At 59.0% G+C, this 21,742-nt stretch overlaps 1 protein-coding gene across 2 annotated transcripts in view; it reads left to right on the top strand.

The window, feature by feature from the left end:
* HMCN2 (hemicentin 2) overlaps positions 1-21,742 on the top strand; it is a 128,693-nt gene that overhangs the window by 13,431 nt on the left and 93,520 nt on the right. For both annotated transcript variants that reach the window (XM_087823255.1, XM_087823256.1), the window contains exons 4-14: positions 245-367; positions 8,653-8,824; positions 9,455-9,561; positions 10,461-10,581; positions 12,805-13,068; positions 16,404-16,548; positions 17,014-17,135; positions 18,510-18,782; positions 19,732-19,873; positions 20,312-20,439; positions 21,107-21,220. In XM_087823255.1, the coding sequence (XP_087679381.1) occupies positions 245-367; positions 8,653-8,824; positions 9,455-9,561; positions 10,461-10,581; positions 12,805-13,068; positions 16,404-16,548; positions 17,014-17,135; positions 18,510-18,782; positions 19,732-19,873; positions 20,312-20,439; positions 21,107-21,220 (1,711 nt within the window). The remainder of the gene's footprint in view (positions 1-244; positions 368-8,652; positions 8,825-9,454; positions 9,562-10,460; positions 10,582-12,804; positions 13,069-16,403; positions 16,549-17,013; positions 17,136-18,509; positions 18,783-19,731; positions 19,874-20,311; positions 20,440-21,106; positions 21,221-21,742) is intronic.

Here is a 21,742-nt window from a genome sequence, read left to right as displayed (position 1 = left end):
AATAACAGCGCCCGTTTATTGAGCACCTTCTGTATTCCCGGCCCTGAGCTGAACCCTTGACCTGCATCGATCCCAATCCCCATGGGTGGGTGCTCTTAGCATCCCCATTTCACAGATGTGTCACTTGAACCCAGAGAGAACAAAGGGCTCGCCTCGGTCACTCTTCCCTGTCTTGTCCCTGCCACTCACACCCCAGGAAGGTGGCGGGGGAAGCTATGAGCCAGGCTGCATGTCCCTCTTCCAGGTGGTCTTTGTGCTGACGGGGGACTGTGGCGACCGCACGCATCCCGGCTACCTGGCCTACGAGGAGATCGCTGCCACCAGCTCCGGGCAGGTGTTCCACCTGGACAAGCAGCAGGTGACCGAGGTGAGCCCTCCCACCGTCCGCGTCTCTGGCCGGTGCGGCCGGTGGTTGGGTCGCCATCGGAGGTGAGCCGTGCCGAGCGCTCACCCGTGGCAGGGGCTTAGGAAACGCTGTGCTCAGAGCTTTTGTGATATTGTCACCCAACCCTCCTTCCCACCTCCCCCGCAACCAAAGGCAGGCGCTGCGGGTTTCCCAATTTTGCAGGGAAAGGGACCGGGGCTTGAGGAAGCAGCTCAGGTTCTAGCCTGGAAACCATGGCTGGTCTGGGCTGGCAGGACGGATTTCACAAAAATTTGGCGGGACTGGGGTTTGCGGTGGGCCTCACCCCTGAGTCAGGGTAGCCCGGGGCCGGAGGAGTACGGGTGGCCCCCGGATTCAGGCTGCGTTGCTGGGACAGGACAGGACAGGACAGGACAGGACAGGACAGGACATCCTGCTTGAGGATGCGGCCGGGAGGGGCTCGCTAGGCCCGTGGCCTGACGTGCGGGGCTGGCATTGGTCTGGACTCGCTCAGCGTGGCACCAACCAGGTGTCTGTGTCCTTGTTTTGTTCTGGACCGAGTGGCTGCCTTTCCTGTTCCCCAGGCCCCATCGGCCACTCAGCGCTCCCCCCACTTTTCCTCTGCCCACAAGTCCATTCCTTCCCAGGAGCCAGAAGGGTCTTCCAGGGACATGCTGGTCGGTGTCTCACAGGCACCTCTTTGGAAAGAGCACGGACGCTCATTTCCGTGGTGTAAATGCTCCTGCCGTGGCTCACTCCGAGCTGCCGTCATGGACTCACTGAGCGGAGTCGGAAAGTGACGCTCACGGCCAACTTCCTTGAGCCCGTGTGAGCCAGCTGCAGCATCCCCCTGGATTCTTCTAAAACAGATCCGACCCACAGGTCCCTCCTGTTGTCCCCTGGGAAGGTCCAGACCCTTATCTGACCTCTGCCTCTCTGGCCCCTTGGCCTATGACCTCCCCCTTGCCCACTGCCGCTGCCCTGCTGGCCTCTGCTATTCCTTCAGCGTCCCGTGTCCTTCCGACCCCAGGGCCTTTGCTCACGCGGCGTGCTTTCCCCGCTCTGCCTCCCCTGGCTCCTCCTCATCTTCCCAGTCTTAGATGAAACACCCCCCCTCAGGAAGACCTTCCTTGACGTCCCAGCAAGATGAAGTCTCCTTTCCTACCCCCTCTGCCTCCCTCTCTAGCTCCCCGAGCAGCTTTTCATCATTGTAATTTTCCAACTGCGAGCTCCCCGAGGGCCAAGCTATTATGGGCCCCGTTTGCTACTGTATCCCCAGCACCTCACACAGCCACCAGCACACAGCAGGTGCTTAGCAAATAGCTGGTGAGTGGACGGGCGTGGGGTCCCTTGTGCCTGAGGCCCTGGGAGGAGGAAGGCGAGGGGGGCCCAGCCTGGAGGCAGCCCTGCTGTCTCCTGCTGGAGAGGCTTCGTGTGTGTATTTATGGCCTGAAGGGAACGGTCCAGGCCGTGTTTAGATTAGCGTGCCTTAACTCCCGGCTGACAGATGGCGTTTATGGTTCTCCGCGATACATCGGGCTTTATTTTTTGGCACGTCTGTCTAGTCTGGCTCCAAGCCGGCCAAGTGAGGGTGGAAGGCACTTCACAGTGCAGGGGTGGCTTGGTCCTGTCCTTGTTTTCAGGGAGACCTATTTGGGCAATTGCAGGGGAACTTGGCTCCTGCCAGGGGCAAATCGGGTGTCAGGGCCACCGGTGGGTGGGTGGAGGACAGCGTGCCTGTGGGTGGGGCTGGGACCCCCTGTTCTCTCCCTTGAGGCAGGGACGCTGGGGCAAATCCACCTGCTCGTGGCCATCGGTGCCAGGTTTCTAGCTGGGCAGTGCTCGGTGGGACCTCTGAGGGCCATGATTAGCCGCCTCCGGGTAGGGCCTGGATCCCTCTCCATCCTGGACACACAGCTCTGCCGTTTGTTAGCTTAATGCCTTGGACCTGGCCCTGTCCAGATGTTCCCAGACGTTCAGCAAGCCTGGGAAAGCGGCCTGGGCAGCCAGGGCTGTGGTCATCCCTCCAGGCGAGGGGATGGTGCCTTCGCCCCAGCCAAGGATGCTTCAGCCAGGGGGAGGCGTCCTCAGAAGCTGCAGGAGTCCCAGACCGTGTGTGTGCAGTCAGGCCTACCTTCCAAAGCTGATCTAGTGCAGCAGGAGTGACACATTCCGGGCTCTCACCTGCCCTCGTTTATTGAGCATCTGCTACGTGCCAGTGCAGCTTAGGTATTGGGCACCGAGGGACACTCCATCTGGCTTAGGTTCCAGTGCTTGTGAGCACTGTGCTTTTTCCAGTATTGGAGTTGGCCTCCTGGTACCGGAGATTGCCTTTAGAGAAGATCCCCTCCCCCTGGTAGGGGTAATTTGGAGCCTTTGCCATCCCTCAGCAGGTAGGGGAGGCCCGCAGTACCGCCCCTGGGGCCTGGCCCCAAGGTGTGCAGTTTTGGCTAGGACTTAGCCAGGTTCAAGAAGACATTTGCCCCAGCACAGCTGTCCCCCAGTCTTCCTCCTGCTCAATAGACCGTCACCCGCCCTGGTAGACCGAGTCAGGATTTCTGGGCAATCCCCAACCACCTGCAGCCTTCCGGGGCCTGGGAAGTCCCGTCCCAGGGCCTCGGGTCCTTCCCTTGACTGGCAGCAGCAGGTACAACATGGTACATGGCCCAGACTCTGCATCGGCTGCTGGGGGAAAGGTGAGTGGCCTTCTAGGACAGTAAGGGGGCGAGGGGGGCCTGCCCATGAGGCGGCACAGGCCCCGGAGAACAGTTCATGCTGGACCCTGCCCAGAAGAGGTGAGGGTGCAGGGAAACCTTGCGTGGGGAGCCCTCCTCCTCGGCTCCAGGCCCTGCACCGGGAGCCCTGGTGAGGGGGGCGATGGCTGTGGCTCCCACCCCTGTGCTTTAGAGCCTAGAATACACCCCCCCAGCTCCAGGGAAGCCCCCTGAAAATAAAAACTCTCTCTGGACAAGGTGCTCAGGAAGGCAGAGTCTGGGAGAGGGTCCTGGGGCGCCCAGGTGGCAGGGGCTAGAGCTCTCTCTCCATCAATGCCCACGAGCTCCCTGATGCTACAGGGCCCGGGATGGGGCCCTCAGTTTCCTGATCTGCGGCTCCAAGGCCCATTCGGGCCCTGGCTTCCCCCCTCTGCCTCCTCAGCTGCCTTGGCTGTCAAGTGTCCTGGGAGAAGCCTCGGGGGATGATCTAGCAGCCTTGTAGGGCTCAGCAGCAGCCATCTGGCCGGGGTGGCAGGCCCAGATTCTTTCATTCCTTCCCCGTCAGTGACAGAGAGACGAGCCCGATAGACTGCTGGCTCCCAGGCCCCCTGTCCCACTAACATCTGGAAGCCATCGCTCTCACCAAATAAACACTGAGCTTGCTTGATGAAGGCTTTCTTCTCAGAAGGCTCCCTGATTCCACTCTGAGCCCTGGGGGCATCGCAGGGGCCAGAAGGCTTTGCCCCCCCCCCCCCAGCCCTGGCTGGCAGGGTGCCTGGCCTCACTGTGGGCAAGAGGGTCAGCCCACCCCCCAGCTCCTGAGTGGTGATGTGCTGACGGGCAGGCCCGCTGGGCAGGCTGCCGCCTGGTGAGGTCACTGGCGTTCTGTCCCGTTTCAGCCCTCCCCGTGGTTCAGTAGCCTCAATCCTGGGGCCTCTTCCCTCCATCAGAACATCCTAGAATGAGCTTATAATGACAGTTGCAACACAGTAGTGGTGTGACCTGTCTGGGTAATTGTCAACTGGTAGTGCCACCACCTCCTGGCAGCCTTGCTCGGTTATGATTTCCCCCTGAGCCCGGACAAGGCCTGGCCCCCAGGAAGAGAGTGGTCACGCTTTGCAGTTGGGGGAGGTGCCTCGATTACTTCGCCAGCTTCTGTCCAGCTGGGAGCCTTGGCTGCCGCCTCCCCCAGGCCACCCCCGCATGGATGAGTCTTGGTGAAGACAGGTGGGACCTTTTCAAGAGAAACATCACTGGGGAAAGCCAGGCCAAACAAAAGAATGAAGTCCGTCCAAGCACGAAAACAGATGGGTTTTTAGAACATAGGATTCTTATCCTGTGATAACTAAAATCTAGCTATAAAATCGAGGCACACAGGCCTGGCTGGTGTGGGTCAGGAGTTGAGCGTCGACCTATGAACCAGAAGGTCGCGGTTTGATTTCCGGTCAGGGCACATGCCCGGGTTTCGGGCTTGATCCCTGGGAGGGGGCAGCCGATCCATGTTTCTTTCTCTCTCTCTCTCCCTCTCCCTTCCTCTCTCTCTAAAAATCAATTAAAAAATCTTTTAAAAAAATTACTATAAAAAATATCAAAGATATAGAAAAGTAAAGAGAATGTATGTATCAGCTAGATCTGGTATTTAACATTTTAGCTCCACCTGCTTCATCTCTCTCTATACTTTTTGCTGAATCAGGACACCTTATCCATAATTAATTCAGCATAAAAAGTGGTCTACAATATCATCTAATTAAGAGTACTTTGCTAGTACCATCTGATGTTGAGTCCACAGTCCAATTTTTTATTTTAACCTTCATCTGAGGATATTTTTTCCATTGAATTTTAGAGAGAGTGGGGGGGGGAGAAACATCGATGTGAGAGAGTCATTGATTGGTTGCTTCTCAAATGAGCCCCGACAGGGCCGGGGATTGAACCCACAACCCGCGTACGTGCTCTTGACCAGGAATCGAACCCGAGACCCTTTGGTACGTAGGCCGATGCTCTAGCCACTGAGACACACCAGCCGGGGCCACATTCAGACTTTCCCGGTCGTCCCGGGAATGTCGTTACAGCCGGTTTTGTCCCCTCAGGATTTAATCGGGCGTCTGCTGGTTATGTCTGTGGAGTCCTCGGACATCTGGAGCCGTCTACCCTCCGTGACGTGCCCCTGACTTGTTGAAGGGGCCTTGATTTTACAGCGTCCCCCGTTCCGGATCTCTCTGATTGTTTCCTTATGGTGCTAACTTGCTCCTCGCTTCCCCCTGAACTGGGAGTTAGCTCTAAACGACCGACTAGATGGAGGCCGACGTTTTTGGCAGGACTGTTTCATAGTTGGTGCTGTGTGTATTGTCTGTCAAACCACGCCTGATTGTCCTGCTGATACTGGTGACAAGTTTGAGGACCGGGCTGTGGTGGTGACAGCCAGCTCCCGGCCCTGGGTGGCCACGCTTTCCCCCGTGTGCCTCAGGTGGTCGGCGGGGGGATGCCGGGGCTCCCTGCGGACACCCGGTTCCCCACCAACCTTTCGTCCCACGGCCTTAGCATCACGGAGGACGCCTGCCCGGAACGCTTATTCATTAGGGGCTGCAACACGATGGTTTCCTAATTGCATCATTCCTTCCACATTTACTCGTGGGCTTTCTTCCATGGACAAGGGCTTTCGCTCAGCAGCAGAAAGGATTCGGTTTCTCTGAAGCCCAGTTCCCATTGAAAGGGCAGGGATCACACTTGGTTCCTCTTTTTATTGTATTTTTTGAGAAAATGTTTTTATTGAGAGAGAGGAAGGGAGAGAGCGAGCGAGATAGAAACATTGATGAGAGAGAGAAACATCGATCGGCTGCCCCCTGCAGGCCCCCTGCTGGGGATCGAGCCCGCACCCCGGGCACGTGCCCCGACCGGGAGTCGAACCGGTGACCTCCTGGTGCATGGGCAGACACGCAACCACTGAGCCACACCGGCCGGGCAGTTCTTTCTCTTTAATTAAGACGTCGCCTTCATTGGTGACAAGTGAGGTGTCATTGTTCTGAATTTTGCATGTCTTTTGCAGTATTACTGCGGGCACGTGGCTTACATAATTCAGCCTTTTAGTTGATTACAGTTATTCTGTTTTGGGCTCAGATTGTTCCAAATTTAGCTAATGGGGGCTCCTGCAGGCTGACTCCCGTGTCCTTTGGATAGGTCCCCGTTTGTCTTCGAGAATGTCCTGCCTTATGGGATTTCCGGTTGTCCCAGGCTTTCCTTGTGAGCCGCCTGCGCCAGGCTTGGCAGCAGCCGCTTCTCCAAGGAGGCCCCGTGGGGAATGGAATTGGGATCCAGGCTCACTGGAGTGGGTTTAGAGCCCCATAAAATGCCTGTGGCTCGGCTCGCTTCCACACTTGGCTGGGAGAGAGAATCTTGGTTCAGAAAACAGTACCATCCTTCGCTTGATCCTACAAGATGCGTAAAGCGGCTTCCGTCACAGTCCCGCCAGTGCTGCAGGCGAGACCACGGACCGACGGCCCCCCGCAGCTCCCCGCGCCCCCCGCCGAGCGGCACAGCCCGGCCCCCGGCTTCCAGTGCACTCGAAGTGATTTTATTCTCTCTGTGCTTGTGGTGCCAATTTGTCATCCATTCGGGATCGTGTTTCATTTTTGTTTCCGTTTTCGGGTTTGCCGGGGACGCTTCTTGAAGCAGCTTGGCCGGGAAAGAGAGGTTCGGGCCGGAGGAGCCCCTCCTCCCCCTTTCCTGGTTTTCTTGCCGGGCCCTGGGGGACTTGGCTGTTGAAAGGAGGAGGCGTGAGCTGGGGGTGGGCTGGAGGGGTTGAGGGAGCCGTCGGCGTCTACACGGTGAACCGGGCGTGAACCTGAGGGCCCTGTCCAGGTGTGTGTGCCCCGCTTGGCCACACTCAGTGACCACACGCTTCCCCAGCAGCCGCTCTGGACGCCAGCCCCGAGCTCGGGCACAGCAGGGCCTGTGCCTTCACGGGGCTCCCAGCCTCAGGGGGAGACAGGCCTGAACCTAATAAGCATGAATGATTGGGGTGCACATTGCTGCACAGAGCGTAACCTAGGGGAGCAAACCTGCTTGGAGAAGCATCTTCTGCTCAGAGGGTGTAGAGCAACCAGGAGTTGGTTACTGAAGGGGGTGCAGAAATTTTTATTTTTTTAAATACATCTTTATTGATTTCAGAGAGAAGAAAGGAGAGGAAGAGAGAGGGAGAGAGAAACATCAATGATGAGAGTGTCACTGATTGGCCACCTCCTGCACGCCCCTGACTGGGGATCGAGCCCGCAACCCGGGCATGTGCCCTGACCGGGAATTGAACCCCAATAACCTGGATCCTAGGTCGACGCTCAACCGGCCGGGCGGGTGCAGAAATTTCTACTGCAAAGGGAACACGTGTGGTGGGGCTGCCTGGGAGCCATGGGGTCCAGCCCAGCAAGCGTGGGGGGAGTCAAGGGCACAGTGACCTTGGGGCAGGTTGGACGGTGAACCGTAGAACAAAGGGTCCTGAAGGACATGGTAGGGGTTTGGAGAAACAAAATAATCTTGTGCTCAATGAGATGCCATCTCAGACCGGACCCAGGGCTGTTAATATGGGACCCTTGCACATGTGGGAACCGTCTTTGAGGGAGGTAGGGAACCCCCTAAAATCATTTTCGGAATGTGTACTAAGTGGTCTGATATTCCAGAGAGAGTCCTTGTCTGTCACCTGATTTTCAATGGGACCTGTCCAAACCGTGTAGGATTTTAGAATGAATAGGAAATTGTAGAAACCAAGGATTTATAGTTTCTCAATATTATAGAAAGAATCAAGAGGAGATGGTCTTGTCCGGCTGGTGTGGCTCAGCGGTTGAGCATCGACCTAGAATCCAGGAGGTCACGGTTCAATTTCCGGTCAGGGCACATGCCCGGGTTGCGGGCTCGATCCCCAGTGGGGAGCGTGCAGGAGGCAGCCGATCAATGACTCTCTCATCATTGATGTTTCTATCTATCTCTCTCTCCCTCTCCCTCCCTCTGTCTGAAATCAATGAAAACATATAAAAAAATCTGTTTAAGAGGAGACTGTCTTTGTAGCAGGTCCTCTGGGTCCTGCTTAGAGAGAGCATGGCCCCCCTGGTGTGGGTGTGGTCTGAGGCCCCTTGGGAGGTGATGGTGAACTACATTGGTCTGGGGCAAGATTCCAGGGTTCATCTGTGTGTAGGAGGCAGCAGGAGGGCTTCCTGGAGGAAGTGGTGAGTGCCATAGAAGTAGGCCAGGTGAAGATGGAGGGGAGTCTTCCCAGCAGAAGGGCACTGCTCGCTCCTTCCCTCTGAGCTGAGTCCTCTGGATGCCTCAGTTCCAGTGTCATAGCTCTGAGCCCACAGGCCGGGGGGGGGGGGGGGGGCGGGTAATGACGTGTGAATTGGGCCTGATGGGGCTTAGGGGGGCGTGGGGTGGCCTCCAGGTGACCTGGAAAGCCTGTACGTGCCCGAAACCATGGGGAAACCAGATTCTGCACACAGTTGGCAGCCTGTTAGGGACCCGCCCTGGGTGGGCCAGACACAGGCAGGACATCAGGGTAACATCCGGCCTCAGCTTCTCACTCCTGCCTCCCAGGTGCTGAAGTGGGTGGAGTCGGCGATCCAGGCCTCGAAGGTGCACCTGCTGTCCACGGACCACGAGGAAAAGGGCGAGCGCATGTGGAAGATCCCCTTCGATCCCAGCCTAAAGGAGGTCACCATCTCCCTGAGCGGCCCGGGGCCCGAGATCGAAGTGCGAGACCCGCTGGGTATGTGACCCGGGGCTGGCCTCCTCTGTGGCCCGAGACTGAGCTGGGAGTCAGGATGGGACCAAGAGAGAGACCAAGGGTGGCAGGGGGTTTGGACAGGAGGCTCCGGGAGCAAGGAGGGTGGGGCGATGCCAGGCGGAGGGCAGAGAGGGTCCCCATGGTGGGCGAGGAAGCATGGAGGCTGCTAGAAGCCAGCGAGGAGAGGGAATTAAGATAGGACAGTCCTGGGGTGGGAGGCTCCCAGTCTTCCCCATGCTCTTCCAGTGGGTCCCTCAGTGGTCTGGTAGGTCAGCCAGGGCAAGGATTAGTGGCATGGAGAACAGAGGGGAAGCTGGGGTTCTGGGAGGTGGAGTGGCTTGTCAGGGTCCCCCGGGGTCTGTGGGATTTGGACCTGGCCACCTGGCTCCACACACCCCAGTCTAGAGGCCAGGTGTACACTCCATACCTGGGAGGTGTGATGGTGGATTGCAGACTGAGGTGGAGGCCCGAGCACTGCCAAAGGCCTCTGGTCAGTTTCCCTGGGAGGCCCAAGGCTGGCATTTGGAGAGCCATGGGTTCCTGGGGACAGGGTGGGGCCTCCATCACCCCTGGAAAGTGTTGGGGACTGAGCAGTCACTGGGGCTTCGGCAGGGAGGATCCTGCAGAAGGACGAGGGCCTCAACGTGCTTCTCAACATCCCTGACTCGGCCAAGGTCGTGGCCTTTAAGCCTGAGCATCCTGGACTGTGGTCTATCAAGGTAGGGAACTGGGTCTGCGGGCTGTGGGGAGCCCAGATACACAGAGCTGAGCGGCTCCTGCCGGGCCTGGGGAGCCTGGGGTCCTGGGAGGCTGAGGGCTGGAGCATGGGTGGTGATGTGGGCATATCAATAGAAGTAGAGGGTCCAGAACAGAGGAGGAGTATCCTGCTTTGCACCCATAGGAGGAAGTGGAGTGGTTTGGGTTAGTTGGGGAGCCTTTATGAAGGACCTGGAGAAGTGGCTTGAGGGCCCTGAGGTGGGTGACCAAGCCGGCTCATGGTTTAGAACCCTGTCCAGGGAAGAAGACACAAAAGAAGGGAGGGTGACCTTGTGTGTGGGGGGTGGCTTCAAGGAACAGGTCTGGCAGTGGCAGTGGGGCCTGCCCTAATCAGCAAGGTGGGTCCCCGACAGTATCCTGGGTGGGGTGGGCTGCTGCCTCAGAAGGGTGTGACCTCCCCGGTTGGCACCGGTGTTGGCGCATCTGCTGGGTCCCAGGCCCTGCTCTGCGTGCTGTGGGTGGGGTGGCAGCGTCCTCGAGCATCCTAGGTTCCCTGAGCATCCTCGAGCTAAGATTTCTAATTGCCTTGGGGAAGGCAAAGTGGGGCCAGACATGCAGGGAGACAGACAGACAGGTCCTGCGGGTGTTGGGGTGGAGCCAGAGAGGCAGGGCAGCCTCGAGAGCCCACTCAGGGCAGTGCTATCGTTTCTTTCACTTGATTTGGGGATTGTGGTGCTGGGCCCCGAGGGAGCGGGTTTGTCCACATGTCTGCAAAGGTAGGAGAAGATGGGAGCAGGTTCGCCCACGTGTCTGCTGACACTGGGCCTGGTCGGGTTGGCAGCCCTGGAGCTGGGGTGCTGGGGTCGAGCACCTCAGTGACACGGGCCTGGGCTTGTGCTAGGTCTACAGCAGCGGCCGCCATTCGGTGAGGATCACGGGCATCAGCGACATCAACTTCCAAGCCGGCTTCTCCACCCAGCCGTCCCTGGACCTCAACCACACCATCGAGTGGCCGCTGCAAGGCACGTGCTCCTGGAGCTGCCTCCTGGGGGGGGGTGGGGGGGGCCTCGCCTGTGGGAGATGGTGGGGCGCTGGGGGCCGGTGGTGAGTGTGCGACTGTGGGCTGGGCCCTGTCCAGGCCCGATTCCCATACCCCAGGGAGCTGAGCCCCAGGGCCACGCCCCAGCCCAGGTGACACAGTGACCGTTTACCTTTAGAACAAACTCCCTGCCCCCAAAGGCCTTCAGGACTTATGGTGCCCCATTACTACCTTCCCCTTTGTCTTTGTCAAGCCTCACTCCGGTTTTCCAGTGAGGAGCAGGCAGGTCCAATAAACTGACAGGTGCAAATGGGTTGCTAGCTTTCCTGAACAGAATAGTGTCTTCCTCCAAGCAGCACGTGTCCTGATGGACGTGCCGATGCCCTGGAGGCTGGCAGGGTTGGTAGCCTCAGGGGATGCGGAGTTGGAGGCACAGGGTTGGTTTTCGGATCGGAGGTTACCCACGTGCCCTGTCACCGCTCCATTTGGAGGAGGCTGGCCCCGGCGCAGGCTGGGGCTTCTGGCTCAGGTTCCAGAGCCCGATGCCAGAAAATGCCATCTGCTGGCCAGGTCGGGGGTCCTGACTTATAGCTTGGAAAATATGGTCCCTTGTCATGGGGCCATTTGGAGGATTTTGCTGAGATCAGGTCAGAAGAGAGATGGGAAAGGACCTAGACCAGGTCAGGCAGCTTCTGGACCACTGAATGGTGACCTTTGGGTGTGTGCCAGCCCCTCAGGGCCTTTGCCGAGTCTGTGTCTCCCCTAGTGCTTGTTCTTGTCAGCCCTTGTGGGTTTCCCTGCTGGACCTGCAGGACCATCTTCAAAGGGAAAGGGGCCTGCTCACTCATTTTGTGTTTGCTTTTGCCAATAACAAAAGGGGGGAGGCAGGGAAACTCAGTTTCTATCCTGAAGCCAGGAGAGAAGAGGCATATTTTTAAAAAATGTTTTTATTGATTTTAGAGAGAGAGGAAGGGAGAGGAAGAGAGAGAGAGAAACATTGATGGGAAAGAATGAACATCAGTTGGCTGCCTCCTGCGCCGCCCCCTGCTGGGGATCGAGCCCACATCCCGGGCACGTGCCCTGACCTGGTATCGAACTGGAACGATGACCTCCTGGTTCATGGGTCAGTGCTCAACCACTGGGCCACACCGGCTGGGTGAGAACTCCTTAATGGACTGCTAGAGTGGGGCCTGAAAACTGAGCAGTCCCCAGGGACAGTCCCCAGTGTAACAGGGAATGGGGGTCACATGGGACCGACCCTCTTGGGTTTCTGCTTTTGAAAGAGATGTGGGTCCAAGATGTTTTTATAAAAGAGAAAGATCAGGGCAGTTGCAAATGATATAGTGGTTGGTACTCGGCCCCGGTGCCAGGAGCCCCAGGCAGTGGGGAGGCTGCGGCTCCCTGGGCAGTGGGCGCCTGGCCCCCGGGGGGCGCTGCTGCGTGTGGACGGCACCCATCATTGTTGCCCAGCGCGGACACGGTTGACTTTTCAAAGGAACCTGGACTCCCGGGTTTTTATCTGCTTTTTCTGGGTGGTCCCATGTTTCCTCAAAAATTTAAGGCATTTTATGGACCGCACCAACCAAGCCCACTTGTCCCTGGGTTATGATGTGGGAGAGAAAAAAGCTAGTAACTGCCTGCAAAGGAAGAGGCCAGACAGAAGTCCCCAGACTAGCTGCGGAAACCCTGAAGCCCACGTCCAGTCCCGTGATCTATGGGATAGAGTGAAAGCACCTTTCCAAGATCGAAAAGAAAGCCAAGGAAACGCCGGGCCTGCGGAGCAGGGGCAGGAGTCCGAGTTAGATGTCCCCGGCCGGGCCTGTTGTCACCTGGCCGCCCCCGGAGCCTGCCTGAGGAGGGCCCGCACCCACGGGGTTCGCGGAGGGGCGGGGGGAGAGAAGCGCCTCTTCCCGGTTTTACTCCGCGGGAGTGTAAGTGTTCCTGAAGGCGATGCAGCGTGGGAAAGTTGGTCGGGTGGACAGTGGCGTTTCAGGACCACGGACAGTAGCAAGGCCCCCTCTCTCCTTGTCCCACCCCAGCATGAACTGTCACGGGGAAGGGGAGGTGAGGGGGCTGGGGTGGGTGAAGGGGGGCCAAGCAGGCTGGCCCCTGACCGAAGGGGACCTGGGGACCTAGGGCCCTTCCTGGGGAGGATCACGGCGCCCGGCCCAGACGCCAGCGCCTCCTCCCGCCCTTCCCTCTGCAGGGGTGCCCATCTCCCTGGTGATCAACTCCACGGGCCTGCAGGCCCCGGGCCAGGTGGACTCGGTGGAGCTCGCGCACAGCTCAGGGCGGCCCCTCCTCACGTTGCCCACACAGCTGCTCTCCAATGGATCCACCCATCAGCTGTGGGGTGGGCCACCCTTCCATGCCCCCCAGGAGCGCTTCTACCTCAAGGTGAAGGGCAAGGACCATGAGGGGAACCCCCTCCTTCGTGTCTCCGGAGTTGCCTACAGTGGGGTGGCCCCAGGTGAGTGATTGGCTCTTACCACCCCCAGGGTTCTATCTCACTTGCCCGACCCATTTCTTCCTGGAAGCCTACCTTGTTTAGATTAGATTGGATTGGATTGGATTGGATTGGATTGGATTGGATTGGATTGGATTGGACTGGACTGGACTGGACTAGAATAGGGCGGGTGTGTTCATTAAACTTCTGTGGGCAGCCAGCTCTGCAAGGTATTATGCTGAGTGCTGAGATGCTTGAGATGTAGCCCTCAGTTCAAAGATTTAGTACAGAGTCATCCATCCATCCAGCTATGCATTCATCTACTTATCCATATGTGCATCTGTCCATCCATCCCCACTCATCCATCGCAACATTCATCCACCCACTCATCCATCCATCCAAATATCCATCTACCTGTGTATCCATCCATTTATCTACCCATCCATCCATCTTCCCACCCTCCACCCATCCACGCATCCATTCATTTATCCATCCATCCATCCATGCATCCACCCATGCATCCATCCATCCATCCATTCATTCATCCGTCATCCATCCATCCACGCATCCATTCATTTATCCATCCATCCATCCATGCATCCATCCATGCATCCACCCATCCATCCATTCATTCATCCATCATCCATCCATCCATCTATCCATTCCCATTTATCCATCTAAAACATCTACCCTCCAGTTCATCCATCACAACATTCATCCACCCACTCATCCATCCATCCAAATATCCATCCACCCATGCATCTATCCCTTTATCTACCCATCCATCTACCTTCCCACCCCCCACCTACTCATCCATCCACCTCAATATCCATCCATCCATCCATCCATCCATCCATCCATCCATCCACCTATCCACCTATCTGTCCCCACCCCCCTCACTCATCCACCCATCCAACCAGCCAGGCAGCCATTTATCTATCCAAATATTCACCCACCTGTCCACTCAACATTCATTTTGTGTCAGTCATAGTGCTGACACTGCAGGCACAGCAGTGGGCGGTGTAGTGGGAATGTATGTGATCTTTCCTTATCATAATCGCTATCACTATCATAATCATGCTAATACTAAACTAGCTACCATTTTGAGTACTTCCCATGGGACAGTCCTGGGCCAAGCACTTGCCAGGCATTAGTTCATTGAATGCTTATAACATTTCTGAGCTCTGTCCCCATTTTATAGATGAAGAAACTGAGGCCACCCACCTCACAGGGTTGCTTTGAGGGTTCCATAAACTAATGCACATAATGAGACAGCTCCTGGGGGCGCTCAGAGCCTGTACCCAGGACGTGGGACTTGTAGGCCAGGGTCCTCCACAGTGGCCGCTGCCGTTACTGTAATGCCTGTAGACACAGGTCATCTGTGGTCCCATCTTTGGTCCTGTCGTGTTGGTTCCCACATGTGTTGGCTTTTTGCTGGTTTTCTATGTGTCCCTGAGGACTCACGTCCAGTCTGGAAACTTCCAGAGGGCATGGTGGAGTGTCTGGCTTTCCAGCTCTGCCTCTGGTCCTAGCAGGGGCGTCTGAGCTCACTGGCGATGGGCTTTCCTGTTGGGCTCCAACCCCTCCTCCTGTCCACTGCCCCCTTTCCATGTGGTGTCCCGGGAGGAGCTCACAGAGGTGGATGTCATATTCCAGCATCTTTGCTGGGGATCAGCAAGGGGCAGACTCCTCTGTCCGTTTCCATAGGGCCTGGGGGCGGGGAGCGAGGTGCCCATGGTGAGGTGGAGGAATTGAGGACCCTTCTTTCCAAGCCCCTGGCCTCCACTCCCCCGCAGTGGTCCCTGGCCACCCCCTCTCCTGACCTTTACAGCTTTTTAATTTTTTTAAATATGTTTTTATTAATTTCAGAGAGAGGAAGAGAGAGAGAAAGAAACACCGCTGAGAGAGAGAAACAGAGAGAGAAACATTGACCGGCTGCCTCCTGCACCGCCCCCCCCTACTGGGGACGGAGCCCACAAACCAGGCGTGTGCCCTGACCGGGAATCAAACCGAGATCTCATGGTTCATGACGCTCAACCACTGAGCCACAATGGCCGGGCAGCCTTTACAGCTTTGAGAAGAATTTTCAGCAGGAGAGGAACAGCCTCTGTTTCTCTCTCTCCTGTTCTTCGAGATCAATCCAGGAATTCGGGGTTGAGCTCTGGCTTTTGGTCTCCATCTCAGCTCTAGATTAAAGTGTGTCCGTGGGGCGGGGAGGGGTGTGCTGTGCCGCCTGCTCTGCCTTCCAGGTTCGGGAGGCCTGCAGTTTGGCTGAGAGCAGGAGGCTCTGGGTTTGGAGACATGGAGGTGGTAAGGGCTGGGCCTGGGGCCGCGGGGCCCTTTCAGCTCATGGAAGAGAGAGCCTGAGCCTTGCAGAGGCTTCCAGTGAGGGGGGCCCGGGGGGGCGGCTGCTTTGCACACAGCCGAGGACGTGGCTGAGTGATCCCACATCCCTCTCCCCTGGGGCATGGCAGGGAGCCTGGAGCATGATGTCACCCGCCACCCTCCCACCCTGGCCCTGTGCTCAGAGGAGGTCTGGCAGTTTGTCCAGCCCTCGCGGCATCTCTGGTGGGGATGGGAGAGCGCAACACGGGCTGAGTGCTCGCCCGCGATCGCCCAGCGAGGCGTGGATGCAGGCCGCTGACCCTGGGGGCGGCTCTCAGACTTTCCCATTGAAGTTGCGCCAACAGCCCAGGAGGGAATGTGTCACCCCCAAGACCAGGGTCAGGCGAGGGGGCCAGTAGTGTCTGCTGGGGGCCCCAAGGGACTCATCACAAGCTGTGAGATTTCACTGACGTCGCTTATTTTATCTCAACAATGCTTGTGAATTTTGCATTCCCAGCCATGCTCCAGCTATGCTTATTTTTAAATAAAAAAGGCTCCCCTCCAGCATCTTGGGGTAGAACCGACCCTCTAGGCGGACGAGCAGTTAGCTGCACAGCCCCACCCCCGCCCCACCCTGGAGAGCCCAGTTTGGGCAGCATTTCATCAGGTTTCAGGGCCGGCTTCTCCGTCTGATACACTTGAGAGGATGGTGGCACAGGCTGGCCCATCGTGGCTAATCTGGTCTCAAACCCCACCACAGCCAGAGCCCTTGTTGACGGAGCTTGCTGAGCCAAGTGCCCCCCATGCACCGCCTCTCACCGGCTCCTCACGGCAGCCCGGTGAGGTGGGTGCTGCCAGCCCCAATTTATAGAGGTGGAGACTGAGGTTGGCGAGGTGAAGCCACCCGACGGCGGAGCCGGGGACTGAATCCCGGCCTCCGGCCCCCCCCCCCCCCGTGGGTCTGTGTCGCTGGCATAGTGAGGGCAGGCTGCGGGCAGCAGGGACGACTCCTGGGCGCTGGTCCTCGCCTCCAGGTGCGCCCCTGGTCAGCATGCCCCCCAGGATCCACGGCTACCTGCACCAGCCCCTGCAGGTCTCCTGCTCCGTGCACAGCGCGCTCCCCTTCCGGCTGCAGCTGCGGCGGCGCGGGGCCCGGCTCGGCGAAGAGAGGCACCTGCAGTGAGTGGCGCAGCCGCGGGTTCCTGGGGCTCCGATGCCCTGCCGGGACCTGGGGGGAGCCGATGGCAGGAGAGGGACCTTGGGCTCGGTCATACTGTCCAGCCTGGGCACCTCCCAGGGTGGCCAGGGAAGGCGGAGGGTGGTCCCTGAGGAGCCACGGGCCTTCCTTAGCTCCCGGCAAACCCAAGCCCTGCAGGGCCTGGCTCCCCGGGAGTCGGGCAGGAAAGACCCTCTGAGACTCCCCCCTCTATGGATGGGAGTCGGGGCTCCGAGCGGCAGGGTCTTGCTCAGAGTCACGCAGCGTAATGTGGAATTTGCATGTCCTTGGCTGCCTGCCTCTTCTTGCCAAGCCTTCAAGAGGACTTGGGGCCTCCCCGCTGGGCAAGGGTCAGAGGGCTGGGCGAGGGCTGGGGGACCCTGACTGGGGTCCATGTGATTGCGTGTCCCTGGCTGTCGTGTTCCCAGGGAGTCAGGAAATAGCAGCTGGGAGATCCCGCGGGCCTCCAAGGCCGAGGAGGGCACATATGAATGCACAGCGGTCAGCAGGGCCGGGACCGGACGAGCAGAAGCCCAGGTTGTCGTCACAGGTCTGTCCCTCCAAGTATCCCCTCCCCACCCCCCTCCTGGCTTCTCCCTCTAGGATTTCCTTCCAGGGTGTCTCCATCTGTGGGGGAGCGTGCCAGCCAGCTGCTGGGGACCGTCCATCGCCCGGAGCCTGGCTGCCTACGCTGCCACCTGCCTGCTGGCCCCCCGGTTTGGGGTTGTCTTACCCAGGTGGCCTCTGGGTCTCGGCTGGACAGAGGTTGAGAACCTTGGCTCTGGCCATGCTCCCCCTTCCCGGCCTTACCCCCACCCCTGAATTCTTGGCCTGGCCTTTGGGACCTGGCCATCCCCAGGCCTTTCCAGGGGCCACCGTCCACCTTGCAGCCCCTACACCTTGTGTCTCCAAGTCCTCACCAGGATGTCACCATCCAGCCCAGGAAGGTTGGAAATGCCACAGACCATCTCGAAATGAAATGGGCTTTGTTTTTATTTTTTTAAATATGTTTTTTATTGATTTTTAGAGAGAGGCAGGGAGAGGGAGAGATAGAAACATCGATGAGAGAGAGACATCCATCGGCACGTCCCCTACCGGGGATCGAGCCCAAAACCTGGGCATGGGGCATGTGCCCTGACCGGGAATCAAACCGGCGACCGCTTGGTGCATGGGTAGACGCTCAACCACTGAGCCACACCGGCCGGCCCGTCTCTTTTAAAAAGTAGATTTTCTTGTATAATATTCTGTGATCACAGCTAATAAAATGAGTAGTGATGCCTTAATGAACTTTGTGCGTGCTCACATTTCCCCATTTGCCCCGCACGTCCATTCTAGGAAGCTTCTACGATGCCGTTGTTTTAGTGGCTCTCCTTGCCTGGAGGTCACCGTCATTGGCACGTGCAGCCTGTGGATCCAGCTCTGGCTAGATGGTCTCTAATCTTGTCACTTCTTGCGGCTTTTTTTTCATAGAGACTTTCTTTGCCCTCCCTTGGGGCCGAGGCTTCGTTCCACACTCGTGTGTTATCATAGCCCTGCTGCTTGCACAGCGAACCCCTTTGTACCCAGTATTATTTCCCTTCGGAGGGTGATTTTCAAACCCAAGTTTTAGTTCCAAGGGTGCAAATACTGGCTCAGAGCGTGTGAAGGGTGGCGGGCTTTCGTTAGACACCGCGGCTGGCTGCTGGGTGCAGGGCACGCACCACCACGCAGCCCCCACGGGTATATGATGGCGACAGGGAGATGCGCCCGCCCCGGGGTGGCACTGTCCCCGACGGTGAGCAGGCGCAGGTTAACCTCCCCGATAGCCAGAGTGTCCCGAGGGACATGGTGCTAGGCTGTGTCATCAGGACACCACTGGGGGCCTGTGGGTTGTCGCCCTGTCCGCCTCAGCCCCTCAGAGCCTCCTGTGCTCATGTCCCTGCAGACCCTCCGCCGCAGCTGGTCCCTGCGCCCAATGTGACCGTGTCCCCAGGGGAGACTGCCGTTCTGTCCTGCCGGGTCCTGGGAGAGGCCCCCTACAACCTCACGTGGGTGCGGGACTGGCGGGTCCTGCCGGCTTCGACGGGCAGGGTGACGCAGCTGGACGACCTGTCCCTGAAGGTCAGCGCCATCGTCCCCAGCGACGGCGGGCGGTACCAGTGCATCGCCAGCAACGCCAATGGGGCCACGCGGGCATCCGTCTGGCTCCTGGTGCGAGGTGAGGCTCTTCCTGCCGTGGCTGTGCTCCTGGACCCGCACACTACCCAGCATTTACCCCCAGCGCCCGTGCATCCCTCCTTGTGCCCAGACGTCGCCTCTGGCAGGCCGTGTCAACCCTCCCCGTGCTTTCTGAGCCTTCAGAAAAAGAGGAGTCTGAGCCTCCTAGCCTGTGTCTAGTGCTTCTCACTCTTGGGAAGTTCACCCTCTTATCCAACCTAAATTTCTACTGCTGCAGGCCAAGCCAATTTCACTGTGTCCCGACCGTTTCCCGTGCCATTGAGCACCTCCCTTGTCCACCCCACCCCCTATGTGGACGACAGGGATGAAGTACTGGAAACTTCTGAAAGCCCAGAGGCAGGCACTGGGCAGCCCTGACCAGATAGGGATGGAGGAGACGGTGGGAAGAGCACCCGCCTGGGAGTTTTAGGACCTAGATGTGGCCTCAGGTCTACCAGGATTTAGACAGGTCCCCCTCCCAGGTGTTGAAACAGGTGACCACGTCTAGGCCACTGGTATGGGAGGGGCGTGGACCTTTAGAGATGAGGGCCGTGAGTCTGTTGGAGCCCGACAAGTCTGTTGTGCCCTGAGCTTTCTGAGGGCCCGGACGGAACTGAAGTGTGGGGCCAGTACTTGAGCAGGCCATGGCTTCCATGCAAGGTCACTGGAGGTGAGCGCCAGCCAGCCAGGCCATCTGCCCCATGCCTCCCTAAGCCTCTCCGAGGTGCTCAGCCCAGAGGGAACTCCAGGGAGCTTGGAGACATGTCAGTCCCAGTGTGCCCTGGGGATGTGCCTGGTCAGCCCCAGTCCCCAAGGAGGCCACTCCCGGAGATTCAGGCTCTTCAGGCCCTTGCTCCTAGGTCTTGGCCGTTGGTGGCCGTGGGAGGGGCAGGGGTCCGGGGGCGGCTGCTCTGATGGGCTCTCTCCTGCCTGCCTGCTCTTTGATGCAGAGGCCCCGAAGGTCAGCATCCACACCAGGTCCCAGCGCTTCTCCCAGGGCGTGGAGGTGAGGGTTAGCTGCTCGGCCTCTGGGTACCCTGCACCCCTCATCTCCTGGAGCCGTGATGGTCACAGCCTGCAAGGGGACAGCAGGTGAGGGGCCGAAGGCCTGGGGCTCCGGGACTGGGAACAGGTGGACCAGCACTCCCAGGGGATCTGACCAGCCGTGGCCCTCTAACTGATAAGTGGGGAGTAGCACTGGCCCTGCCTTCTCCTGGGATCGTGTGAGACTCGGGAGCGCGACCACTTTGGAAATGTAACCACGCCCCAGTGGGGGCTCCGAGGTCCTGTGCTCGGATCCTGCCTCGGCCCTTCAGGCTCTGTGACCTTGGGCAGGTCCCCTTACCTCTCTGAGCCTCGTGAATGAAAAAAGACAACGTATGTGAAGTGCTGAGTGCAGGGCTGGGCGCAGAGCCAGCAGCGTGGGATGGTGCTCACTGGTGACGTTGACGGGTTCGTGATGGACGGTGACCGGAGCGCCCCGTGCGTGATCCGACCTAACCAGCCCCTTGCTGTTGGACTCGACTCCAGGATCCGTGTGGATGGCCAGGGAACCCTGATCATCCAGGGGGTGGCCCCGGAGGACGCCGGGAATTACAGCTGCCAAGCTGCTAACGAGATCGGCACAGATGAGGAGACGGTCACCCTGTACCACACAGGTGCGCGGGCCCAGGCGTCTCAGGAGGGGGACCCCCTCCCTCCCCGCCACCCACAGATGCTTCCTGAGCATCTGCTCTGTGCCAGGCCGCGGGGACACAGCCATGGACACATGGTCCCTGTCTGGTGGGGAGGCACAAACAGATAGATAAGGCAGTTTGGGGTGGTGAGGGTGCAGAGAGCAGGGTGGGGTGACTGACGGGTGACGTGCAGGTGGGGAAGGGGGCATGGCTGTCACACAGGACCAGCCGAGGCCTCCGTGGGAGCCGGGAATGGGACAGCCCCGCAGGCAGAGGGACCAGTGGGGTAACGGCCTGAGGCCCGCGTGAGTCCTGGGTGCTCCAGGGGCTGGCAGGAGGCCGGCCTGGGGTGGGGGCAGCGGGGCAGGGGAGCAGCTGGCATCCCGCACAGGGCATTTTAGGGCCTTGTAGGGTTTTGGCAGGTTCCGTGAGGAACGATGGGGGGGTTGGTCCAGGAGTGACGCTTTAACTTGAGGTCCTGGGTGGGAAGCTGGTAAAAAACCAGCTGTGGCTGAATTTTTCTGGGGTGACAGTCCTGATGCTGAGCCCCACCCCTGTCCCCACCGTCACCCCCCCCCACCCCGGCGTGGAGAGTCACGTCTCACTCCAGGGAGTCGGGTACCCAGTCTCCCCTCTGCTCCCCACGCAGAGCCGCCGTCGGTGTCGGCCGTGAGCGCCGTGGTGCTCGCCGCTGCGGGCGAGGAGGCCGTGCTGGCGTGCGAGGCATTCGGGGTGCCGCCACCCCGCCTCATCTGGTACCGAGGTACACGGTGGGGAGAGGGGCCTGCAGAACTTTCCAGCCAGGGCCCCGGGGGATCAGCTTCCCAGAATGGTCATTGTGGGGCGCTCCAAATGGGGTGTCTGGGGGGAAATGGCCCCTTTCAGCACCCCCCACCCCCCACCCCAGAGCCCACGCAGCCGAGGCAGGGTGGCTCAGGAGTTGGGAGCAGGTTTGTACTCCGGCTGCCCTGTGTGACCCTGAGCAAGTGACTTGGCATCTCTGAGCTGGCTTCCCTCTCTGGAGAATGGGCACAGCCCCGGGTGGTTGTGTGAGGATGAGATGACCACGTACCTAAAGTGTGTAGGAGGAGCCGGGCACAGGGGCAGCCCTCGGTGTCCTCGGCAAGGGGGCCACAGGGGCGGGCTGGCCTGACAAGGGGAGGGATGGCAACGGGGCTGTCCGAGGCTCTTTGAGTTCACGGGTGTAGTGTTTTCTCTGTGCTAGGCTCCCGGGGGAAGTTTGACTGATGGGAGCTGCCCTGCGCCCCCCCCCCCAGGGGACGTG

The sequence above is a fragment of the Miniopterus natalensis genome, chromosome 12 (assembly GCF_054644295.1).
Source record: "Miniopterus natalensis isolate mMinNat1 chromosome 12, mMinNat1.hap1, whole genome shotgun sequence".
Classification (NCBI taxonomy): Eukaryota; Metazoa; Chordata; class Mammalia; order Chiroptera; family Miniopteridae; genus Miniopterus; species Miniopterus natalensis.
Note: the sequence above shows the minus strand (reverse complement) of the source record. Positions and strands in the feature narration are given on the sequence as shown.